Source organism: Polistes fuscatus, unplaced genomic scaffold (genome assembly GCF_010416935.1).
Source record: "Polistes fuscatus isolate 324 unplaced genomic scaffold, CU_Pfus_HIC Scaffold20, whole genome shotgun sequence".
Taxonomy (NCBI): Eukaryota; Metazoa; Arthropoda; class Insecta; order Hymenoptera; family Vespidae; genus Polistes; species Polistes fuscatus.
The window spans coordinates 359436-379313 of record NW_025113097.1 but is presented as its reverse complement, the minus strand read 5'-3'; the positions used below and the strand labels follow the sequence as shown (position 1 = coordinate 379313).

At 31.2% G+C, this 19878-nt stretch overlaps 2 protein-coding genes and 1 long non-coding RNA gene across 6 annotated transcripts in view; 2 read left to right on the top strand and 1 right to left on the bottom strand.

The window, feature by feature from the left end:
- Positions 1-1620: 1620 nt before the first annotated feature.
- Positions 1621-8129, bottom strand: LOC122517489. 3 transcript variants are annotated; one of them, XM_043635885.1, is made up of 7 exons: positions 7791-8129; positions 4891-5221; positions 3705-3980; positions 3283-3515; positions 2816-3082; positions 2224-2479; positions 1621-2056 (listed from the first exon to the last, which is right to left on the bottom strand). In XM_043635885.1, exons 2-7 carry the CDS (start codon positions 5150-5152, stop codon positions 1887-1889), a joined length of 1464 nt encoding a protein of 487 aa, XP_043491820.1. In that variant the 5' UTR covers positions 5153-5221; positions 7791-8129; the 3' UTR covers positions 1621-1886. The 3 variants fall into 3 exon arrangements, with proteins under 3 accessions (XP_043491820.1, XP_043491821.1, XP_043491822.1); XM_043635886.1 differs by lacking the exon at positions 7791-8129 and adding an exon at positions 7367-7605; XM_043635887.1 differs by lacking the exon at positions 7791-8129 and adding an exon at positions 7371-7605.
- Positions 8130-11953: 3824 nt separating this feature from the next.
- LOC122517488 lies at positions 11954-15907 on the top strand. The gene is made up of 2 exons (XR_006303872.1): positions 11954-13249; positions 15864-15907. It is a non-coding gene; the product is annotated as an uncharacterized LOC122517488 (long non-coding RNA).
- Positions 15908-18638: 2731 nt separating this feature from the next.
- LOC122517485 (adenylate cyclase type 6) overlaps positions 18639-19878 on the top strand; it is a 37348-nt gene continuing 36108 nt past the window's right edge. Inside the window, exon 1 of one of the 2 annotated variants that reach the window (XM_043635884.1) lies at positions 18639-19099. In XM_043635884.1, the coding sequence (XP_043491819.1) occupies positions 19019-19099 (81 nt within the window). In that variant the 5' untranslated portion in view covers positions 18639-19018. The remainder of the gene's footprint in view (positions 19100-19878) is intronic. The other variant, XM_043635883.1, reaches the window with a different exon arrangement.

Here is a 19878-nt window from a genome sequence, read left to right as displayed (position 1 = left end):
TCGTTATATTTTATTATACGTACGTCAGAGACCAACGAAATACTTTTTTTATTTTATATTTCTCGCCTCCTATATATATATATGTGTGTGTGTATACATTATATTATATATATATATATTTTAATATAACGTTCTCGAATTTATATATACGGAAAACTCGGAAAAATTTGGCACGAATATATATTAAATATATTTTATTCTTTTTTTTCTTCTCGCTCGTTTTTCACTTTCATACTCACCCTTCGTTCATTCGCGAACTGATTTCAAGATTTGATTCCTTTTGATATTAGTTTATAAATCAAATATTAATACATACAAGTTAAACAACATTATCTTTTACTTTGCTATGTTGAAATAAAAATAAAATAAGATTGCAAGATAAGAAAATCTATAGAAAAAAGAAAGATACAATTATATTTATAAACGTAGAAAATTATCACAGTTAGAATGATTCGATTTTGTACATGGAATTGCGTAACGTGTACGTAAACTAAATATATTAAGTTTCTTTTCCAAATAAATAAACGTAGAAGAAAACAATAATAATTAACGATGTTATGTACTTTAATACTGTAAAAACAAGAAAAAAAACATTTATGTTTAGAAAAATAAGAAAGTATTAAAAAGAAATAGATATATCATTTTTTATATATCCACTTTTAATTTTTTTCAGTTAAACTAACTGCGACTAATGTTTTTTTTTTCTACTTGGCATGGGAATGGTAATAAAATAGCTTAACTGCGTCGTCGACGTAATATATTTAAAAATGCTGCTCTTTTTCTTATTTTCTTTTTTTTATTCTAATCTGTTTTACCTTCGCAAATGTTTTAGCAAAGCTCTCTTTAAATTTCTCCATTTGTTTTTATGCTTTTTCTTTATCTTTTTTTTTTTGGTCACTTTTCTTCTTGACAATATTTTTTTTTCTGGTCACCGTGGAAACATCCCTTAAGAGTTTTTCTTTCTAATAATAGAGAGAGAAGCGGTTTTTAAAAAAATTTTTCCATATAAAAAAATACTTTTTTCTTCAGCGAACAACTTCTTATGCGCTTTGCGCATCAATGCTATTATTACTATTATTATTATTATTATTATTATATTTAAACGAATATGTATATATTATATATGTGTATATATGTAATATATGTGTATATAATATATATATTACATATATAACTGCGAAGAAAAACGTGAAATCTAAAGGTACATCAAAGTACGAAACTTTCAGTTTTACTAGAAACACACGAGCCGTGCATAATTTTATTTTTTCTTTTTTTTTTGTTTCCTACAAAAGTAGTTCCTCCTTATTTTTTTTGTCGTCTTATTATTTTGTAATTTTTTTTTGTCTTTTTTATATATTTACTTTCACTAGACATATTTATCTCTCTCTCTCTGTCTTTTTTCCGCTATGTGCACTTCTATCTTTTTCTATTGTTAGCAATACGTTATTCAAAGTACACAATATAATAATATACGTAATTTGTGAACTTTTCTTTTTACTTCTTTCTATATATATATATATATATTTTTTTTTTCGTCTTCCTTTTTTTTTCCATCAGAATGCTTCGTTATATCAAAATAAAATATAAACTAGCAATAACGTTCTGTTGCTCGACGGATAATTTTGCTTATGTTGGCGTTAGATAGGAAAAATCGATTCTCTTTTAATTAACGGAGACCCTTTATCATTCCTTCCCCTTTTTTTTTCCTTTTTTTAAAAAATTTTTTTCTCAAAAAATTGTCAGACGTAAGATAATCGTCGTATGTGTGCGTATGTGTACAGATCGTTTTATTATCTCTTTCGTTTCTAATTTTCCTTACTGTTGATGCAATTTATATATATATATATATATCTATGTGAAAAAGATACCAATACCTTAGGAAGGATTTATCTGTGGCAATCACGTTGTATGTCAGGAGGTTGTATAGTTTGATAAGAAGCTTGAGTATCCCTGAAGTGAGACCTGACGAGTAAACCCAAACCAAGAAGTACAACGGGAAGACCGAGTAATGCGCAAATTAATTCGCCTGTTACTCCAGGTGACCATACGATAAAACCTATTTCAACACAGGACACAATTCAATTTCGCATAACTTATTAATATTAATTGATAATTGATAAAATAAAAATAGAAAAAAGTTTCGTTTTCCCATTCGTAACATTGTCCTAATAGTTAGATCTCCCTCGTGCACGCATGCATTTATGTGAACTTGAATAAACTCACCGCCGTTTGCACCGACGTTCATTTTGTAAATACTCCACCAAATTCCAGAGAGAGGAAGAGAAACTGTAGCTGCAGCGACAGTAAAGACTGCACTTTCGCACATCGACAGAAAGTTAAGGGAAGAGATTACGAATACTACGTAAGCTAATAGACAAATCCAAGCATGGCTGGATACGTTCGAGCAAGAGTCGACTGTTTTAAAGTGGCAGGATAAACCGTGTTCAACGGTACGATACAAGTCGACTGGTGAAAGGCCCTAAAACAAAGTTAAACAACTCGACGCTAAATTTAATCTTATTTATTTGAATTTTTGTGAAAAAAAAAACATTGATCTTTCTCTTTCTCCAATCGAAACAAATCAAATCAAATCAAATTGCCATGCGAAATTATTTTACTATTCAAAATAAAATGATATATGTGCCAATAATTATGGTGAAAATGAACAAAAATAAGTTTATTAGTTATTATCTCGTTTTAGTTGAAATATCTCGAAAGAAAAAATATATGACTTAGACCACTTTCATAATTATGGGCACATATTACAAGTTTGTTCTTTTTAATCAATCCTCGACGTAATAAAAGCGATACTTACCCTACCAATGCCAGGCAACGTGTCCAACCAACACAATGTAAGGATCGCAAAAAATGTGATTACATGTATGTGAAAAAGAGTCTGAAGGATTGGCGGTTTTGGATAATTCTTTGGTTTTATCGTGGGATCCGGATCCGTAACGTGCAACAATCTTCCACCCTCTTCTTCCGATCCCCTTCGTCGGATGTCACGAGAAGAGACCAAACGAGATACGGTGTAAAGAAAAGAGTTTGGCTGAGTTGTCAATAATTGACAAATATGTTGTTGCTGTTAAAAAACGAAATATCGTACAAAGTTATATTACTTTTCAAGAAATATTTCCCCCTTTTAAATATTCATCAAATAATTAGAAGAAATTGGATGTAATATAACGTTATATTTCGCATATTTTTTTTTTCTTTGGAGTGAGAAAAAGTGAGCAACATTAATTGGGTGAGTAATTAAAAAGAAAAAATCCTCAAATTTACCCCAGTCGTATAATGACGCTCTAGCATCGTGAAGAACATCGCAAAAGCGGCCAGTGCACCCACGTAAACGAACGTCCAGACAGCTCTGACGCCCCAGGATCCTCTCATCGTCGCTGTATGAGCTGACACTTCTCTTCCTCTACAACGAAATTCATCGCAAAGACCATAGTCCACGCTTATAAAGAGGCCAACTATTATCGTAGTGCTCGCGAATATTCGTTGGAGGCTCATCACTAAAACGTGTACATTAATATTTTAACAATTATTATTATTTGAACAAAATGATACGAGAACAAATTCATAAACTAATTTAAATTTCATTAATTTCACTCATTTATTTGTACATTTTTTCTAATAAATTATGTTAATAATCAAATAAATAAGAAAAATAAGATTGATTTTCGAAGAAATATATGTCTTACTTTTGCGAGAGAAGAAGAAATAATAAACCAGGGAGAAAAGTAGAGTGATGCCTTTGATCGGATCCTGCAGATGACAGAGAACTCGATTCTGATCGAGAGATAGGGCAACGAGAATACCAGAAAGAGCATAAATTGTGCTTATTTTGATAAGCATGCAACGTGGTATTCTTATTCTCATAGAGTTTGGTACCAACGCTGGAGGTGGAGAAATTTTGTCGGTTACGAAGTAAACGAAACCGAGGATACAAGCAGAGCCGAGAGCACTGAATAGAAGACCTACGGAAAATAATATTATTTTTTTTTTTTTTCAACAATTATATAAATAATTCACCTAACTCTTTTTTTTTCTTTTATCAAACTATCTCAAGTGCATAAGTTATCTTATACATTTTTCGTATTTCATCATTGCCCGAATAAGAAATCACTTTGCCGACAATTCGTATGATAAAAAGAAAATATATTTTTCATACTAACAAGATCCTTACTATAGAAGAATTTATCTATTATATTATATATAAGAAATCTTCATTCTCCTGGGTGAGCTTGCATCATTTACGGTCACTGATCTTACGTTTATAAATCTCCAGATATAACGAGATGATAAATCTTATAAAATATATCTATTTAAATATTTTTCATATTTGTTCTACAATGTTGTAAGAAAAAATTACTCGATGAAAATGAATGATCACACATTGGCTTACGATACTTTAACTTTGAAAAATGGATAACCGATAACAAAAGTTATTTTTTATTAAACACGTTATGTCTATTCGAATATTTTTCATGCATACAATTTGAAAATCCTTTTACAAAAGTATTCGATAAAAATATATACGATCATCCATCATACGTATCGGATTAGCGAATATAAACGTTAGAAATGACACTATCGTTTTCAGTGTAAATCAAAGTAAATCGTTAACGCGTTCCGTGCCAAGCCATTTTTGCTTGACTTGTCGTTCGAGCCATTTGATGTTTAGCGCATTAAATAAATATGACTACGTGTACCACCGATGGTACACGTGGCATGGAACGTGTTAAAGAATAACTAAAATGCGTTCGACCTATATATGAATATTTTTCACGTATTGATTATATTTGCAAAACTTTTGTAATTTACTTTATCAAAATTGATCAAAATGGATGGATAACTTAAGCAGACACATGCAGGACACCGACTTACCAGTGTAGCCGTTAGATACGGCACTGATGCTTTCGAGATATAGTGGAAAACCGATAACAAGAACTGTTACGGATGCAACCACGGTAAATAGAGTGATTAGAAATGTGCATTTTTGCCAGGTCGCTCTACTTTTGTCGAAAAGTTTATCGGAACTGGCACGATAAGCACCGACGTATGGTGACTCTTCCGTATCCGTGTATTCTTCTATCTCGACGTCACTTCCCGTACAACGTAGCTCTTCTTGTTCCTCGTCGTCTATCATCGTAGAGATGCAACTCGCGAGATTCCCCAGGTTCGCCAGATTTCCGGTTAATCGATTTAAATAATATTTCTGCAATCGAAGAAACCTCATATATAATTTTACAACTGGTTAACCAACTTTTAACAATTATTTTACGCTACTTTTTTTTTCTTTTTACATTAACATGTCTCTCTCTCTCGCTTTCTCTCGCTTTCTCTCTCACTTGACATTGAATTCGTTTAATACGTTTTAATACTTTGAAAGATACCCAAGGCTCTAATTTTCTCTTTGAACATTTATCGGTTAAAAAAAAGAAGTCAAAGGTGAAATGTGAATCGAAATGAAATGAAGTTGAAATGCAGCTGCCTTTTCAAGCGTACTCGATCGAATGAAATGTTGGAAAACAATACCGAGATCGATATCGCGAAGTGGCGCATTTTAAACTTCCACTCTTTTACGATATTATCAAACAGTGAAAGAAAGAGAGAGAGAGAGAGAGAGAGAGAGAGAGAGAGAGAGAACAAATATTAGTTAAACAAGAAAGATTTCGCTGCTTTTAAATTTTTTTATCGATTATCTTCATTGATTAAAAAACTACGCTACATTTCTCTGTTAATCTAAAAAAATATATTATAAATTAAAATATCAGATAACGAAAAAAGTTCGCAAAGATTTTTACATTTATTTTTTCGTTACACCCGATAAAAATAATTATATTATTTTTTAAAATGAAACACGTAAAACAACACAAGTGAACTTTATTATCGTTGATCAAAGGGATCCGAAAAATGGATAAATGTTTGTTATTAAATATTGCGAATCATTCCTACGATTATTTTATTTTATAAATGCTCGATTATCTCTTTTATTTATTCATTATTATTTTTCGTTTAATTCCTCGACGTTATAATATGACACGCATCGCGAGATAATAAATCACGCTTGGTTGATTGAACGAAAAATATAGGGGATTTTGAAAAAAGGAACAAAAATTGTGTATAAAATAAAATATAAAATACTGCTCTTACTATTTTCACGTTATTGAGATTTTAAAAAACATCTGTCGTCGATCCGATAACACAAGAATACACGAGTTAAAACAAATGTTCCTGGTATACCCATTACTATAAAATTCCAATTCACTTTGCGAATCCATTTTGCGTGAATCGATTTGTTCATTTATCGAGTGTCTTCCTTATCTTTTTATTTTTTTCCCTTTAAAAATCGTTAGATAACATCTTTTAATTCGATCAACATTACTGATAAAGTTTAATTTTTTTAATTAAACCATGAAAAAAAATTCTAATCTAATTTTGACTTAACTATTTTAGATAAGTAATAATTATTAAGCGAATGTTTCTTTAATAAAGTTTCTCTCTTTGAAAAATATCTTGACAAGAAATACATAGATACAAGATAAATATACATATACAAAATAAATCTTGAACGAATACATATAGATGGACAAATTTTTATGTGAAAAAGGTTGGTCGGTAGGTCTCTTACACTTTTTTTACGGACTAAATAAAAAGAATAAAAAGGGGGAAAAAAAAGAAAGAAAAGTACATGTCTTTCTATCTTTCTCTCTCTCTGTCTCTATATATATATATATATATAAGATATCATCTACCACAATGTCGGGCTTATAAGAGAATAGTGACTAAGTACTAGAAACGAATTAAGAAGGGTCAACGTTCTACAAGATTGTACTGAAAAGAGAAAGGCAGTAGAAGGGGTAGAAAAAAGCTTGTTGTAAGTATAAGAAGAAAAAGAAAAAAGAAAGAAGAATAGAAGAAGTAGGAAGAAGAGCACTTGACTTGAGAGAAGCGCGAATGTAAAGAGACAGAGAAATGCATAGAAAGAGGGTGAAAAAAAAAGAGAGAGAGAGAGAGAGAGTAGCGTCTTGCAAACTTAACGAAGCGAGTTAACCGGCTTCTCGCCACCCCTACCCCAAAACCCACCCTTACTGCCATCGAACTATTTTACGAAGGCGGTAGAATCGAAGGACTACTTTTTTCGAAGGGTTACCAAGCTTGTTTCGTAAGACACATTCCATGGAACCGCAACGGCAACAAGCAGTTCGTTTATCGATTAAACTTCGAGTCCACCGGAGTATTAACCGTGAAAACAAAAGCTTTTATACTTTGCCCCTAAATGTATACTACCCTTTATACTACTACTACTACTACTACTACTATTACTTTAAAAAACAAACCTATCTATATATTTACTTACTTACTTATTCGCGCCTTTTTCGCGATGCATCCCCACCACCTGTCTTTATTTCGATCAAACAAATAGTAAAAAAAGAAAAAAAGAAAAAAAAGTAGTCTAAATATGCACGATGGTACGCAGTAGAACAAAGAGGTTAGGTCATGTTCGTGAGATTAAACCGAACTCGACCGAGCTTAACCGAACGAGCTAAACGTTGTCGTCATTTTCCCTTTGAGATAACGAGAAATCTTATATGCAACTATATTGCAAAGTTAATTTATATATATATAACATTTATTATTATAATAATTATTATTATTATTAATATAATTATTTGTTTTTTCCTTTCTCGAAGAAGATTTTTGTCCTTCTGGACTGTGGGTTAACACCCTGGGGATTAAAAAAAAAAAAAAAAGTAAAAGGGGTAAGTCTCGGGAGACCTTACCTGACACCGCCCAGCGCCCTACCACCCCATCTCCCTCCGCCCCCTCCTCGTCCTCCTCCTCCTCGTCGTCGTCGTCTCCTTCTTTTTCCGCCACCTTCACCACCAAATTCCTCCCTTTTTGCGCTGCTGTTTTGTTTCCTTTGATAAGCGCGCGCGCCTTTTGCCAACGTATATTGCGCATCCGCGCGTTTGTCGTACTCAAAAATGTATTCGGAGATGAAAAAAACAATAAGATAGGAACACGTTAACCGGCTGTGACATCGATTTAAATGCAATGAAAATCGAGAAATTGTAGATTACGTAAACGCGAGGTCCGCATCGTTTGGCTGACGTCGAACGACTGCTACTACTTCGCGAGGCGAGTACATTCACGAGTACAACGACGCACGGCCTTGTTCAGGGCCGTAACGATCTAGAGCTTTCGGTGTCCCCTCTTTCTACTTTTATCAATATCTTTTTATTTTTTTTTGCCGTAATTTTAATTAGAATAACAATTGCTTTTCTGTAATATGGATTAAATAAAAAACATAAACTAAGACTCTCTCTCCTTTATTGTTTCCTGAAAATAATTTACTTTTTTATCGCTTATGTAAAGAACGACATAGAAATTTGAAGGAACGATTTTGACGATCGTTTGATATATATTACAATTTAATATCTATCAAAGATAAGTGACATAAGAGTGATATATAAATTTCAATACCTTGTTATATTAGGATATAATATTTCGTCTTATCGCGATCGACAATTATCTCGAATAATTATTTTTACGTTGATTTATAATCCTTTTAGATTCGTAAGTTCTCAAAAACATGAATTAATCAAACTAACATTTGTTAATATTTGAGTATTGTTTTACATTTCAAAATAATTTGAACTTTCGACTCAAGCATAGTAAATAATAGATGAAATTGTGCATAAAAGATGATCTTTGTCTATTACGTATGCGGGGTTTCGGTTAGCTTGGCTTTGAACACTTTACAAGGTATGTAGAAGTACCGTTGAGATTCGAGAACGTACCGTTCCTGACAGCTTTCGCACATGCGCATTTACCTACCATCTTTGATCATTCAACACATAAACGAGATGATCCTTTACTACTTGTAGCGTTACCACACCAACACGAAATCGTGTTTCCGATAAATTGATCCGCAAAATATTTCAATGATTAAATTGTGATTACGTATGCGTAAGTTTAATACGATATTATGATAGGTGTATTTCACAAATTTCCGATTATGCATCTGCTTGCAATTATAATTATACGTACACATTTCCATTTTCGTTTTCATAATAAAAATCAAAGTTTCAAGGCATCGTAAATCTGATTTCATTTTCTTTTTTCTTTATTACTTTTTTAATTAATTGCACGCGAGTTTTAATATAACAGAGAAAAGAATATTTTTATCGAAATCAAAATATTATCTTGAGGTCAAAGAAAATATCAAAGAAAATAAAATGGCAAATATCTTTCTGGGCGAAAGTGTAGTCGCGATATCAAGAACAACTTTAGGAATAGAACGAGAGAGAGGCGACGAGCATGGTGATTCACTTTGATATGTTTTTCCCATCTCTGTACTTACGCGAAGAACGTTAAAACGATTTCGTAGAATAACGAGAAAGATAATATGGTCCTCTTGCGACTCATTTTCATATATTTTCACAATTGTCTCGAATTAGTAATCGTACGAGAATAACAACAATCGATGCGACTGACATTTTTATTGTATTATCTTCGTAAAAAAAAAAAAGAAAAAAAAAAAAAAGAAAATAAAATGAAAAATCAATATAAATAATGATCGCGAGGAGAAAAAAAATGTTGACGTTCAACACAGTAATTTGACGTTGCGGTCGAGGAAAGAAATAAAATGAGGGGGGAAAAAAAAAGGAAAATAAAGGGAAGAAAAATAGAAGAAAGTAGATTAAAGTCCATTGAGCATGATTCTTCGTTTCCAAGCCTATGTTCTTGACTATATTGTACGAATGTGTAAGGGGGAAAGGAAGAAACCCCAGTGTGAGAATCGATAAGAAGTAGGTTAATACGATCCCGTAAAGCAGAGTGGACTTCATTGGGACCACGTTTAGGTATTATATTTAGAATGTGTTTACGCGTAGTACTCGACAGATCGAAAGGAAAACTACTCGATATTAAACATCGATGTGAAACGTGTCTTCTTTATTCGTTTCTATAGCATCTAAGAAATTTTCATCAAAGACAAAAATTGACTAAATCAAATCAAATATCAATTTCTCCGACGACTTTCACATTTCTTTTGGAAAAAAATGGAATGAGTTGAAATGTACAATAAAATGTTCGGTCCAGATAATGCGGTCTTTTTTTCTATTAAATGTCATCCGGTGTTTCAAAGGAATTTCACTCAACGTCGGTCGAAATATTTTATTATTCAATTTACCTACGGTAAAGGAATAATTTCTTGACGCAATTTAGGTATCATTCGCAAGCTTCTATCCTCCATGATCGATATATCAGATCTATTATTCTAACGTTACAAAGCAGGACTTATCGAAGATAACGTCGACGCGAGATGGCTTTAATTGGACAAACGAAAGGTTACAAGGTTTATCAAAGGTGACAACGCGCTTGCAAAAAAGGCTTTGAGTGCAAAGGGTTAATAGGTATGTAATGTTTCATTCAATGTATACGCGTCTAAATAATCTCAAATGTAAGTAGAGTGAGTTAGAATATTCAAATAATTGTTAATTAATCGAAATAAAATGTGTATTGTAATTTAGAAGCACTGAGTATACGTTCGGAGCACTGTCCTCTTCGAAATTCACCTTCAGACTGTCACGTTGTTGTCTATGAAAGTACTTTTATTCAGAGTTGTTTATTATATGACTTTCCTAATGTTGCGCATGTGTGTAACGAAAATTTTATTTGCAATAAAGAGAAATGAAGATTATATATAATAAAACGATCTGATTTTCAGCATTTTTTTACTTTTTATGTAATTCTTTCAACAAAAGAATATTTATTTTAATGTTCCTGCGCAGTTATGACTTCGAGGGTCAAATTTTGCATGGCTTTCGATTCGTTATATTTTCCACTATTCGTTCGATAAACAGAGATGTATTTTTTTCATTTAGTTGCCACCGTTAAATTCATTTAAGAAAAGAAAATAACATCTATGTGTAATACTTTCCTATTCTTCTCGTTACACATCTACGATGTAACATAAAATTGAGATGACAAAAAATGATCGGCTTTTAAAATGCAAACCTTCGATGAAAAGGAACGATCTTAAGGGCCACGAAGGAATAATATTACGATAGCAACGATAATAACAACACGACGACGACGACGACTGAGCTGCCATTGCAACGAGAAAAAAGGTTCTTTACAACGAGAAATGAAAAAAGCTCCATGTATACTTTAATATTCGACACTACCCTAAGCTTCAAAGTACTTTACATTCTTTTTCTCTCTCTTTTTTTTTTCCCTTCCTTTTATTCAGAATTATTTTCCTTTTTCCCCTCTCTTATTCCTATTACTGCACTTGTTATCATCCTTTTTATTTCTCTTTTTATTTCTGTTTTTCTTCTGTTCTCGTCAACACCATCAAGTATTTTACAAGTCACGAAAGGGTAGTCAAGTTGATATGCATTTTCCCTTTAACAAATTCTTCCCTTCCTTTCTCCTTATTTCGTTTATTTCGTTTATTCAAACGTCTACGGGGATAATCCATTGTTACATAAAAAGAAAAAGAAAATATCGAAAGATAAAGATAAAATAAAGATGGTATAAATATATAATATTGAAACATTAAAAAAAAAAAGACTATATAAATATATTTACAGAATAATAAATTAAGTTAAACAATTAAAGTGAGCTTAGACAAAATTTAATGGAAAAAATGGATTGATCGAATTGATGGGAAGTGGTTATCTTATCTCTTCTTACTTTGTTCGTTCTTTTTTTAAAAACTCCTAAGATATAAATAATTGATTGATCGTATTTATACGCATGCCCTTTGCATATATATAAGATAAAAGAAAATATTTATAAAGAAAGAGAGAATATTAAAATATCTAAGAAAATTCTTTGTATACATATACATACATAAGAATATATGAATTTTACGTGAATCAAATAAACGAAATCAAATCTTCTTGTTTTTCGTATGCTCAAAGATCAAAATTTATTCGTTCCACTATAAAAATATGTAAAAACATAATAGCAAATTGTAATATTACAGAATTTCCATTGACAGTTTAGAATTGTAAGATGGATTCTGCGTGTGGTAGTCGACTCTCTCTCTCTCTGTCTCTCTTTCTCTTGGTCTAGTTTCTCACGAGGTTTCTATCCAGGCGCGATAGAAATCGGCGTGAAATGGCACCGCCACAGTCAATCTTGGGTCTCCTCAGTCGACGCGCGGCATCCGTGTCAAACGCATCGCGTCATTTCTCTCTCGGTCTAATAACATCTAATATTTTTTTTCCTTCTTTTCTATTATTTCCTAATACAAAATAAAAAAGAACAAAAAAAGAGAAAAAAGAAAGAAAAAATATATAAATGAACGAAAAGAACAAAAAAAAAAAATGCAAATTGCAAATCACGATTGCAATGATCACCGTGAAATCTCGTTGGATCATCGCGTGATCGGACGTGGTTCACCGATGTTATAAGAGAACGCGATCGCTATGATAGACCGGATCTGACGAAGAGATTGAGAAGATAGAGATAGATAGAGAGAGAGAAAGAAGATCTATTTGACTCGTGACAATTGTACTAACGTGCGTGCGAAAGTGACTAGTTTATAAAGATTATTATATCGATCATTTAACAAAATATTATTAAATATACACATATACATCTCAATTGATGGCATATTTAATAAACCAATCAAATAAAATGATATAATTACATCTTATATATAAAAAAGAGAGAGAGAGAGTGAGAGAATAGAAAATAAAATCAACGAGTTTCTAAAGTCGAGTTTGGAAGATCTATTACAAGATCGAAATAGAATATCATCGAATGAAGCATTGGAATTGTCATAGTCGATGATTCGATCGATGTCTCACCGTTTCCCTTTGATCTTTGTTGACCCTTGAAACAACGAATATCGAGGCTAATATCATTAAATTAAACCGATCTATCCTTAGTTAAGTGGATCCAGGTGGAAACGATTAAATCCATCAAGATTTAGATCGCGGTGATGAAGTTTAAGAGAAACAACTTGAACTGTGAGAATCTTGATTATTTATTGTCCCATCGAAGGAACTTGAACTGTCCTGTGGTCAGAGATAATAATATGGGTATTACTGTTACTCGTGTTCGACTTATAGCCATTTAAAAAATAATCAAGAGAGAAAGAAAGAAAAGAAATTGTAAAAGAAAGAAAGAAAGAAAGAAAGAAAAAAAAAAAGCTACGTATATCTAGCTTCGAGAATGAAAATCGTGTCAAGATCATCGAGTCCGGAGCCGGTGTTGTTGGGTAAGGACACTTCTTGAATTTTATCGTCAATTAGTAAGTACAGGCAACTCGCACTAATCGTTTGACACCACCAGATACTCTTCCTTTAGTTGCAAGTCTTTATTTATTCTCTACGATACCCGTAGAAATATTTCTAATGCGAATCGTGTCCAACCGCGACGAAATATCGATCGTACGTACTCGTTATCGTACAACTTACTCAATTTTGATACAACGAAATATGAACATTTGACGATAATTAATACGAGCATATTAGATATATTTTAGCGACTTACTTCGACTCAACTCGAAGATTAAATATTTGTATTATTTTATATACGTAACTCAACTTTTAGAATTTTGTTTTTTTTCAAATCATGAAATAAATTGATCGTGATATTCAACTGTTTATATTTAATATAGAAATGTGTTTTCTTAATGAATTAGCCTCGACAATAATAATTTTGATAGCAGTTCAAAGTTGAACGACTTTGTCAAATCTTCGGTATATCTTCAAATTTTCTTTAGCACGAATTTTCGTACTTTCTTTGACCAAAATTTCTCTTTAACGTTAATATCAAAATGAAATGAATGAAACGTGATTGAACATTCACGGTGGTAGGGTAAGTTATAACTTTTGAAATATCTTTAACCCGACTCGTAACTGCCACAGATATTTCCACACACAACGATCGATACGGATAATCGTAGGATGTGTGTGTACTATATCGTACACTAGTTTCTTCTATCGTCACTGATAAAATACCTTCTGTCCAACGTCGTGCCTTCATGGTTGAATAAAAATATCTTTTCTCGCTTTCGGACCACTAGCAAAAAAGAAAGATAGAAAACGAGAGAGAGTGAGAGTGAGATTCATATTTTTCTTCCGGATACAACAGAACTCAGATATTTATATATATATGTGTGCATGTTTTCTGAACGCATACAAATCAGAAACTGCGATGAAATGCGTGTAAAGTCAAGATAGTTATATATACTATAGAAAGAAACAAGAACAATTGATTTATCAATTATCTTCTATAAATATCGAGACAATTATTTGAAGAATAATATTCTATTGTTATTAAATTAACGACGATCGGTAAATTGATGGTGTTGGTGCTTCGAGGCTTTAGCTTTATTTTATTATCAAACTGATAGAATTTACTGATTAAATTGAAACTTAAATACGATAATGATACAATAAGAAAATGAAGTAACCATGGGTGGTATTTATGACGTTAATAGTTAATGTTTCTAATGAAAAGCCACACATTGCATTAACCTCGTTCTACAATCAATTCTTTTACCATGGATAATTTGTAAACGAAAGTAAAGCAAGGTGTCTAACTATACTAAATAATCATCTAAGCGTAAAATGATTTACAATCGGTTTAGTTAACAACCGATAATGATTTCAATCAGTCTTACCAAATAATAATTGTCTAATATATAACTTTTTATAGTATTTTCTTGTCAAGGTGATTTCATACAAATTTTATTTTAAATTAACTAACGAGAATAAGATCATTTAGTTTAGATATGTGCCCATAATTATAAAAGTGGTCCAAGTCATATATCTCTTGTTTCGAGATATTTGAAAGATTACATTTGAACACCGAATGAATTCCATATAATACTGAAATTACAATCACTATCTGATTATTCATTTTTGACAATATCGTGAAAATTGAACATTGAATTCATTGAGTTTAAAATAATGTGGTGTGAAATAACTGATATAAACTTATTTTTTGTTTAATTTTCATCTAGACCACTTTTATAATTATGGGCATATATATTCCATTAATTTATTACTTTAACTTGTTTACAATAAAGTTGAGTGTCACTGGGAGTTAACGCATTAGTCAGTAGTATAGTCAGGTTTTGATCAGACTGAACGATACGCAATCCGACGGCCATGAGGGTACCTGCACTCATTATCATTCCTTCCGGAACAATTCTACGTTATATTCAATATCTTACATTAATTGTTCCGTTGAGAAGCAACTATTCAAGGAAAAAAAGTAAAATATATTTATTATTATTATTTGATCGCGTGTAAAATATAATTCCGAGCGTTTATTTTCTCTGATGAAATTATATAAATAAATCGGTTTTTTTCTTAGAAAGGATTCACTCAAGTAAATAGAACGAAAGTTTTGATATAAAAATACTTCGAAAAAATATTTCAATCTTATTATTATATTTTTGGTCAAAATATCCATCATCTCTTGCTTTCGGTATTGCCTCGCTTACTACCTGGTATCTCTTATGTAATTGAATTACAGTTATGTATATAACGTTCTAATTAATAGACTCGATCGAAAATATATTTAACGAACATATTGAAAATACGTTTTGAAATGTATATTAACATTATAATACAAATTCTCTTGAAATAATGAAATAAGTTAGTTTTTCAATGTAAGTCATTGTTATATCGGAACAAAAGTCACCCCATCCCTCCCTCTCCTCTCTCTCTCTCTCTCCCACTCTAATTATCTATCTCTATTCATTCGATTGTAAAAAATATTATATTTCTTTTTCAATGATAATATAAAAAAGAAAAAGAAAAATGTAATATCATCGAGTAAGGTTTATTTTTATCAAAAATCCATTGTGTTTCCTTTAGCTGTGATATACACGAGGGAAGTATCTTTGGATGAGAAAGAAAAAGAGAAAGAGAGAGAGAGAGAGAGAGAGAGAGAGAGATAAAATACTAACCGGACCGAAGCGTCTCTTGTGGCGTCGTCGGCTTGCGTAATAAAATAGGCGCCAGGATTCCGGATCGAAAACAAACGTAAATCGAGGGTGGAAGAACGTAAGTGACACGACTATATTGCGACGGAGGGAGGGACCAACTTGTTCTTCCGCTCGCACGAGTAAACAAAAGGGTAAACACACGTACGCATACTCCTGTATCCATCTATCTCTCTCAATTTCTCTTTACCTAGATATTAATAAAATTGCATCGACACTTGCACGATCTTTTGCATGATCAATCGATCGTATAGAAAAATCTATAGATAATTAGATAATTTATATCATTATTTCATAATTATAAAATTCAATTTTCCACTTTTTTTTATTTTATTTCGTAGATCATCTTTACGTAATCTATCCAAACGAAAGATATTTTTTGATTTCTATCCTTATTAAATGAAACAATTTTCAACAATGATATTACATACTTTGCATAACTCGTATGCTTAAAATATATATATACTTCCATTCGTGTATATTTCATTTAACAGCTTGACAACTGTCAGCGCGGGGATGAAATAAAAATAAGGTTCTATATTTTTTTTATTAATTTTTTGTTTGTTAATAAACCATTTGTATAACGCGAAAAATCTCTCGCGTAAACTACAGTAATTAAAAGAGACGTTGCGGTTTGCTCGTTAAATAAAACTTCCTCGCTTTTAAATTCTACCCTATTTATATCAAAATGAAAAAGTATCCAAACACGAAAATCATGGTTAGAATTGTTAGTCGAGGTATTAAAAAAAAAAAAGAAAAAAAAACAAAATTATTGAATATACGTTTCCCGATCGATTTCGACTTCTCGTTTTCTTTTTGTTGCTCTTAATCCAAAAATTTACGTATCGATAAATATAATATACAAAATATTTGATTAAAATAAATTGACGATTCGTGAATAATAGATCGTTGCATAGGAGAGAAACGTTTTAAATGAATAAATTTCTTCTCGTTTATAGTTATTTTTTTTTTTTTTAATCATCATCATCATAATCATCATCATCATCTTCGTAGACAACTAACGATGCAATGACAGCGTTATGAAACATATTTTTCTTCTTCTTTTTCTTCTTTTTCTTTTCTTATATTTTTTTGTTTATTAATACTACGAGAATGATTTGCAAGAGAAAGAGAAAATATTACAAAAGGAGATCAAAATTCGTCTCGTGATCCAAGAATGATCGGATTTATTACTCGGTGTAATCAAAAGCTATGCGTGCAACGATGTAGGAGACATGATTGCATAATGAACGATCGAGTGATGAGGATTCTCTTGTAACACAATGACCTTTCTAAATCTCTGTCAAAGGCACCTTTCCGATATGAATCAATGTTTTCATAGTAATTTAAATAAATCACATTTGTTTTTTATAATTCAAAGTTTGTTTTTAAATAATGATTAGTTTATTATACCTGTACGTGTGTGTGTATACATAAGATGCAATTAGCAATGACAATGATTAGAAATGTTAGAAATATAAGAAAAATGCGTGCATTGTTTTTTCAATAAAATTTTCCAAACAAAATTCTAACGATAAGACTTTTAGAATAGAAAAAAATACTATCAATTTTAATATTATATTATATTATTTTTTTACAATTTAATATTTAATATTATACTATCAATTTTAATAAATATCTTTTAAATATATTCAATCTAATAATATATTGATTGTCAATTGATTCTAATGAATTATCGAGTGCTCGTTAATTACCATCAAATCGATCAAAACAATTGAAAATTTATTTGCTTGTGGTCAAATTAAAGATTTATTTGTTGATTAAGAGAAAATGTATGCATTGGCTTCCTCTCCGTGAAGATTTATTTGTATGCGTGCGTGCACCTATACTCTATATCTATATATATATGTGCAAGTATAAATTTACATATATGTACACGTATGCCTAGAACAAATTGATCATAAGACCACGACGAGTGGAGACAAGGTGGCGAGGAAGTGAGGAACCACTATGCGTCAAATTGGGTTAATGCTAATGTAGTTATCCAACTACATGATAGCAAATCCAATAAACTACCAGTCGAGAGGAACTTTTTTTTCTTCATTTTTTTTCTATCTTTCTTTTTTTTTTTTTCTTATAAACGTTTTCATTTCCCTCCATGTCTGACATGCTGACGTTATTACCGTTGTTATAAAGTTCGATGAGTTATGAAACTTTTCCGTTCTCACACTCGACACTTGTTTAAATATCGTTTTAAAGAACTACTAAAGTTGTTAACGTACCTGACAATGGTAAACACTTTTAAATAATCAGATAAAAAAAATATATAAAGAAATAAATAAATAAGAAAATAAAAAAAAAATAAAAAATAAAAAAATAGAGTAAGTTTCAGCTAAATCGAGTTTACTTTAAACAAGTTAAGAGAACCGAGGTAATTTAGAAAGTGTGTCTTACGTAAAAGGACTCGGTGTTTCGGGAAAGGATAATACGCTAAGAAAATGCTGTCCCAGCACGTATGCGCAAGATAAAAGATAAAGCAGGAGGTAGAAAGAAGAAGATAAAAATAATAATTAATAATAATAATAATAATAATAATAATAATAATAAAGAGACGCGATTCGATTTTCAACTATCAAAACGTCAAATAATTTCAAAAGTTAATAAGTAACGTAACGTAATATACAATTAAGGAATATTTTCTATTTTCGTAAAGTTGTTGAAATTGTTAATAAAACGTTGTCGTTCGATAGTTATAGTCACTTTTATCTTATAGACGCGTTTATTTATAAGTGTTCTTCCATAAGCAGGATTAATAAAACATGAATATACTTTCATCGAGAGATATCGTTGATACAGGGGTTGAAAGATAATGAAAGAAAGGGAAGGAAGAAAAAAAAATATGACCATAAAAGCGTATCTCTCCGATAACGATTGATATTTCATTCTCTTCTTATTTTTCTTTTTTACAGGAAGAACATGAAATAACAGAAAGGTAAAGGTGATATCGCCCCGTATAGTATCAACTTTGTCAAGGAAAAGAAAGGAAAAGAAAAGAAAAAATAAAGTATGGACAAGTACGGAGTGGGAATTTCTAAACGTGACTGGAGTCACAGGCTTAGTTTGCGTGGGAGTAGAAGAAGTCATCAGGTAAGACAATAAAGTTAATCGTACTATTTCGAATTCATGTCCTTTTTACTATTCATTCGTTCTAAGCAGTCAACGAACTTGACAAAGGATAAGAAAATTTCTACAATTTCATTTGCTCTCTCTCTTTCGATCTTTTTCTAACTTTTCTTCAAAATGTTAACAATTTCATTGAAACTGGAAATGCAGAGGAAAAATATTTGAAATAAAATAATGGAAAAGAGAGAGAGAGAGAGAGAGAACAATTCTCTTCTTCACGAGTCAGTCAAAGGCAATTTCTTGTTTCTTTTATCTTTTTATTTTTGCTCAGAACCGGAGAACGCGATCGGGTTACGGAATGCAATTAAAAACTTATCCGAATTGTTCTTTGTGTAGCCGAATGGATTTAATTTCTTTACGACGCGCCGATTCTTCGAATATGAAACCCCTTTCAATAAAATAATTTTTCAATATTATTCTTTACGTAGAAATAACACAAAAACAACGAACAATCGTTTTCGTTCGTTTTCAAACGTTTTCGTTTTTTACCGGTTTGCCATTTTTCCTTTATTTTTTATTAAACGATATCATCGATAATCTGTCTTGTTGGAAATTTGATATCTCGAGTGTTTTTAATACAATCCGCAAAATCTTTATTTTCAAATGATTTATATTCATTTTCTATTTTTTATATTCTCCTGTCGATATTTATTTATGACTTTGATTTATCTTAGGTGAAAATGCGTCCATAATTATGAAAGTGGTCTAAGTCATATATTTCTTCTTTCGAGATAATATTTGAA

What these genes read in the sequence shown, in the direction of transcription:
- LOC122517489 (XM_043635885.1), bottom strand. Translation starts at nt 5,152, where the DNA reads ATGATAGACGACGAGGAACAAGAAGAGCTACGTTGTACGGGAAGTGAC. An exon ending in AGCGTCATTATACGACTGGG is followed by an intron (nt 3,083 to 3,282) that starts GTAAATTTGAGG and finishes GTTTTTTAACAG; the next exon opens with CAACAACATATTTGTCAATT. An exon ending in GAACGTCGGTGCAAACGGCG is followed by an intron (nt 2,057 to 2,223) that starts GTGAGTTTATTC and finishes GTGTTGAAATAG; the next exon opens with GTTTTATCGTATGGTCACCT.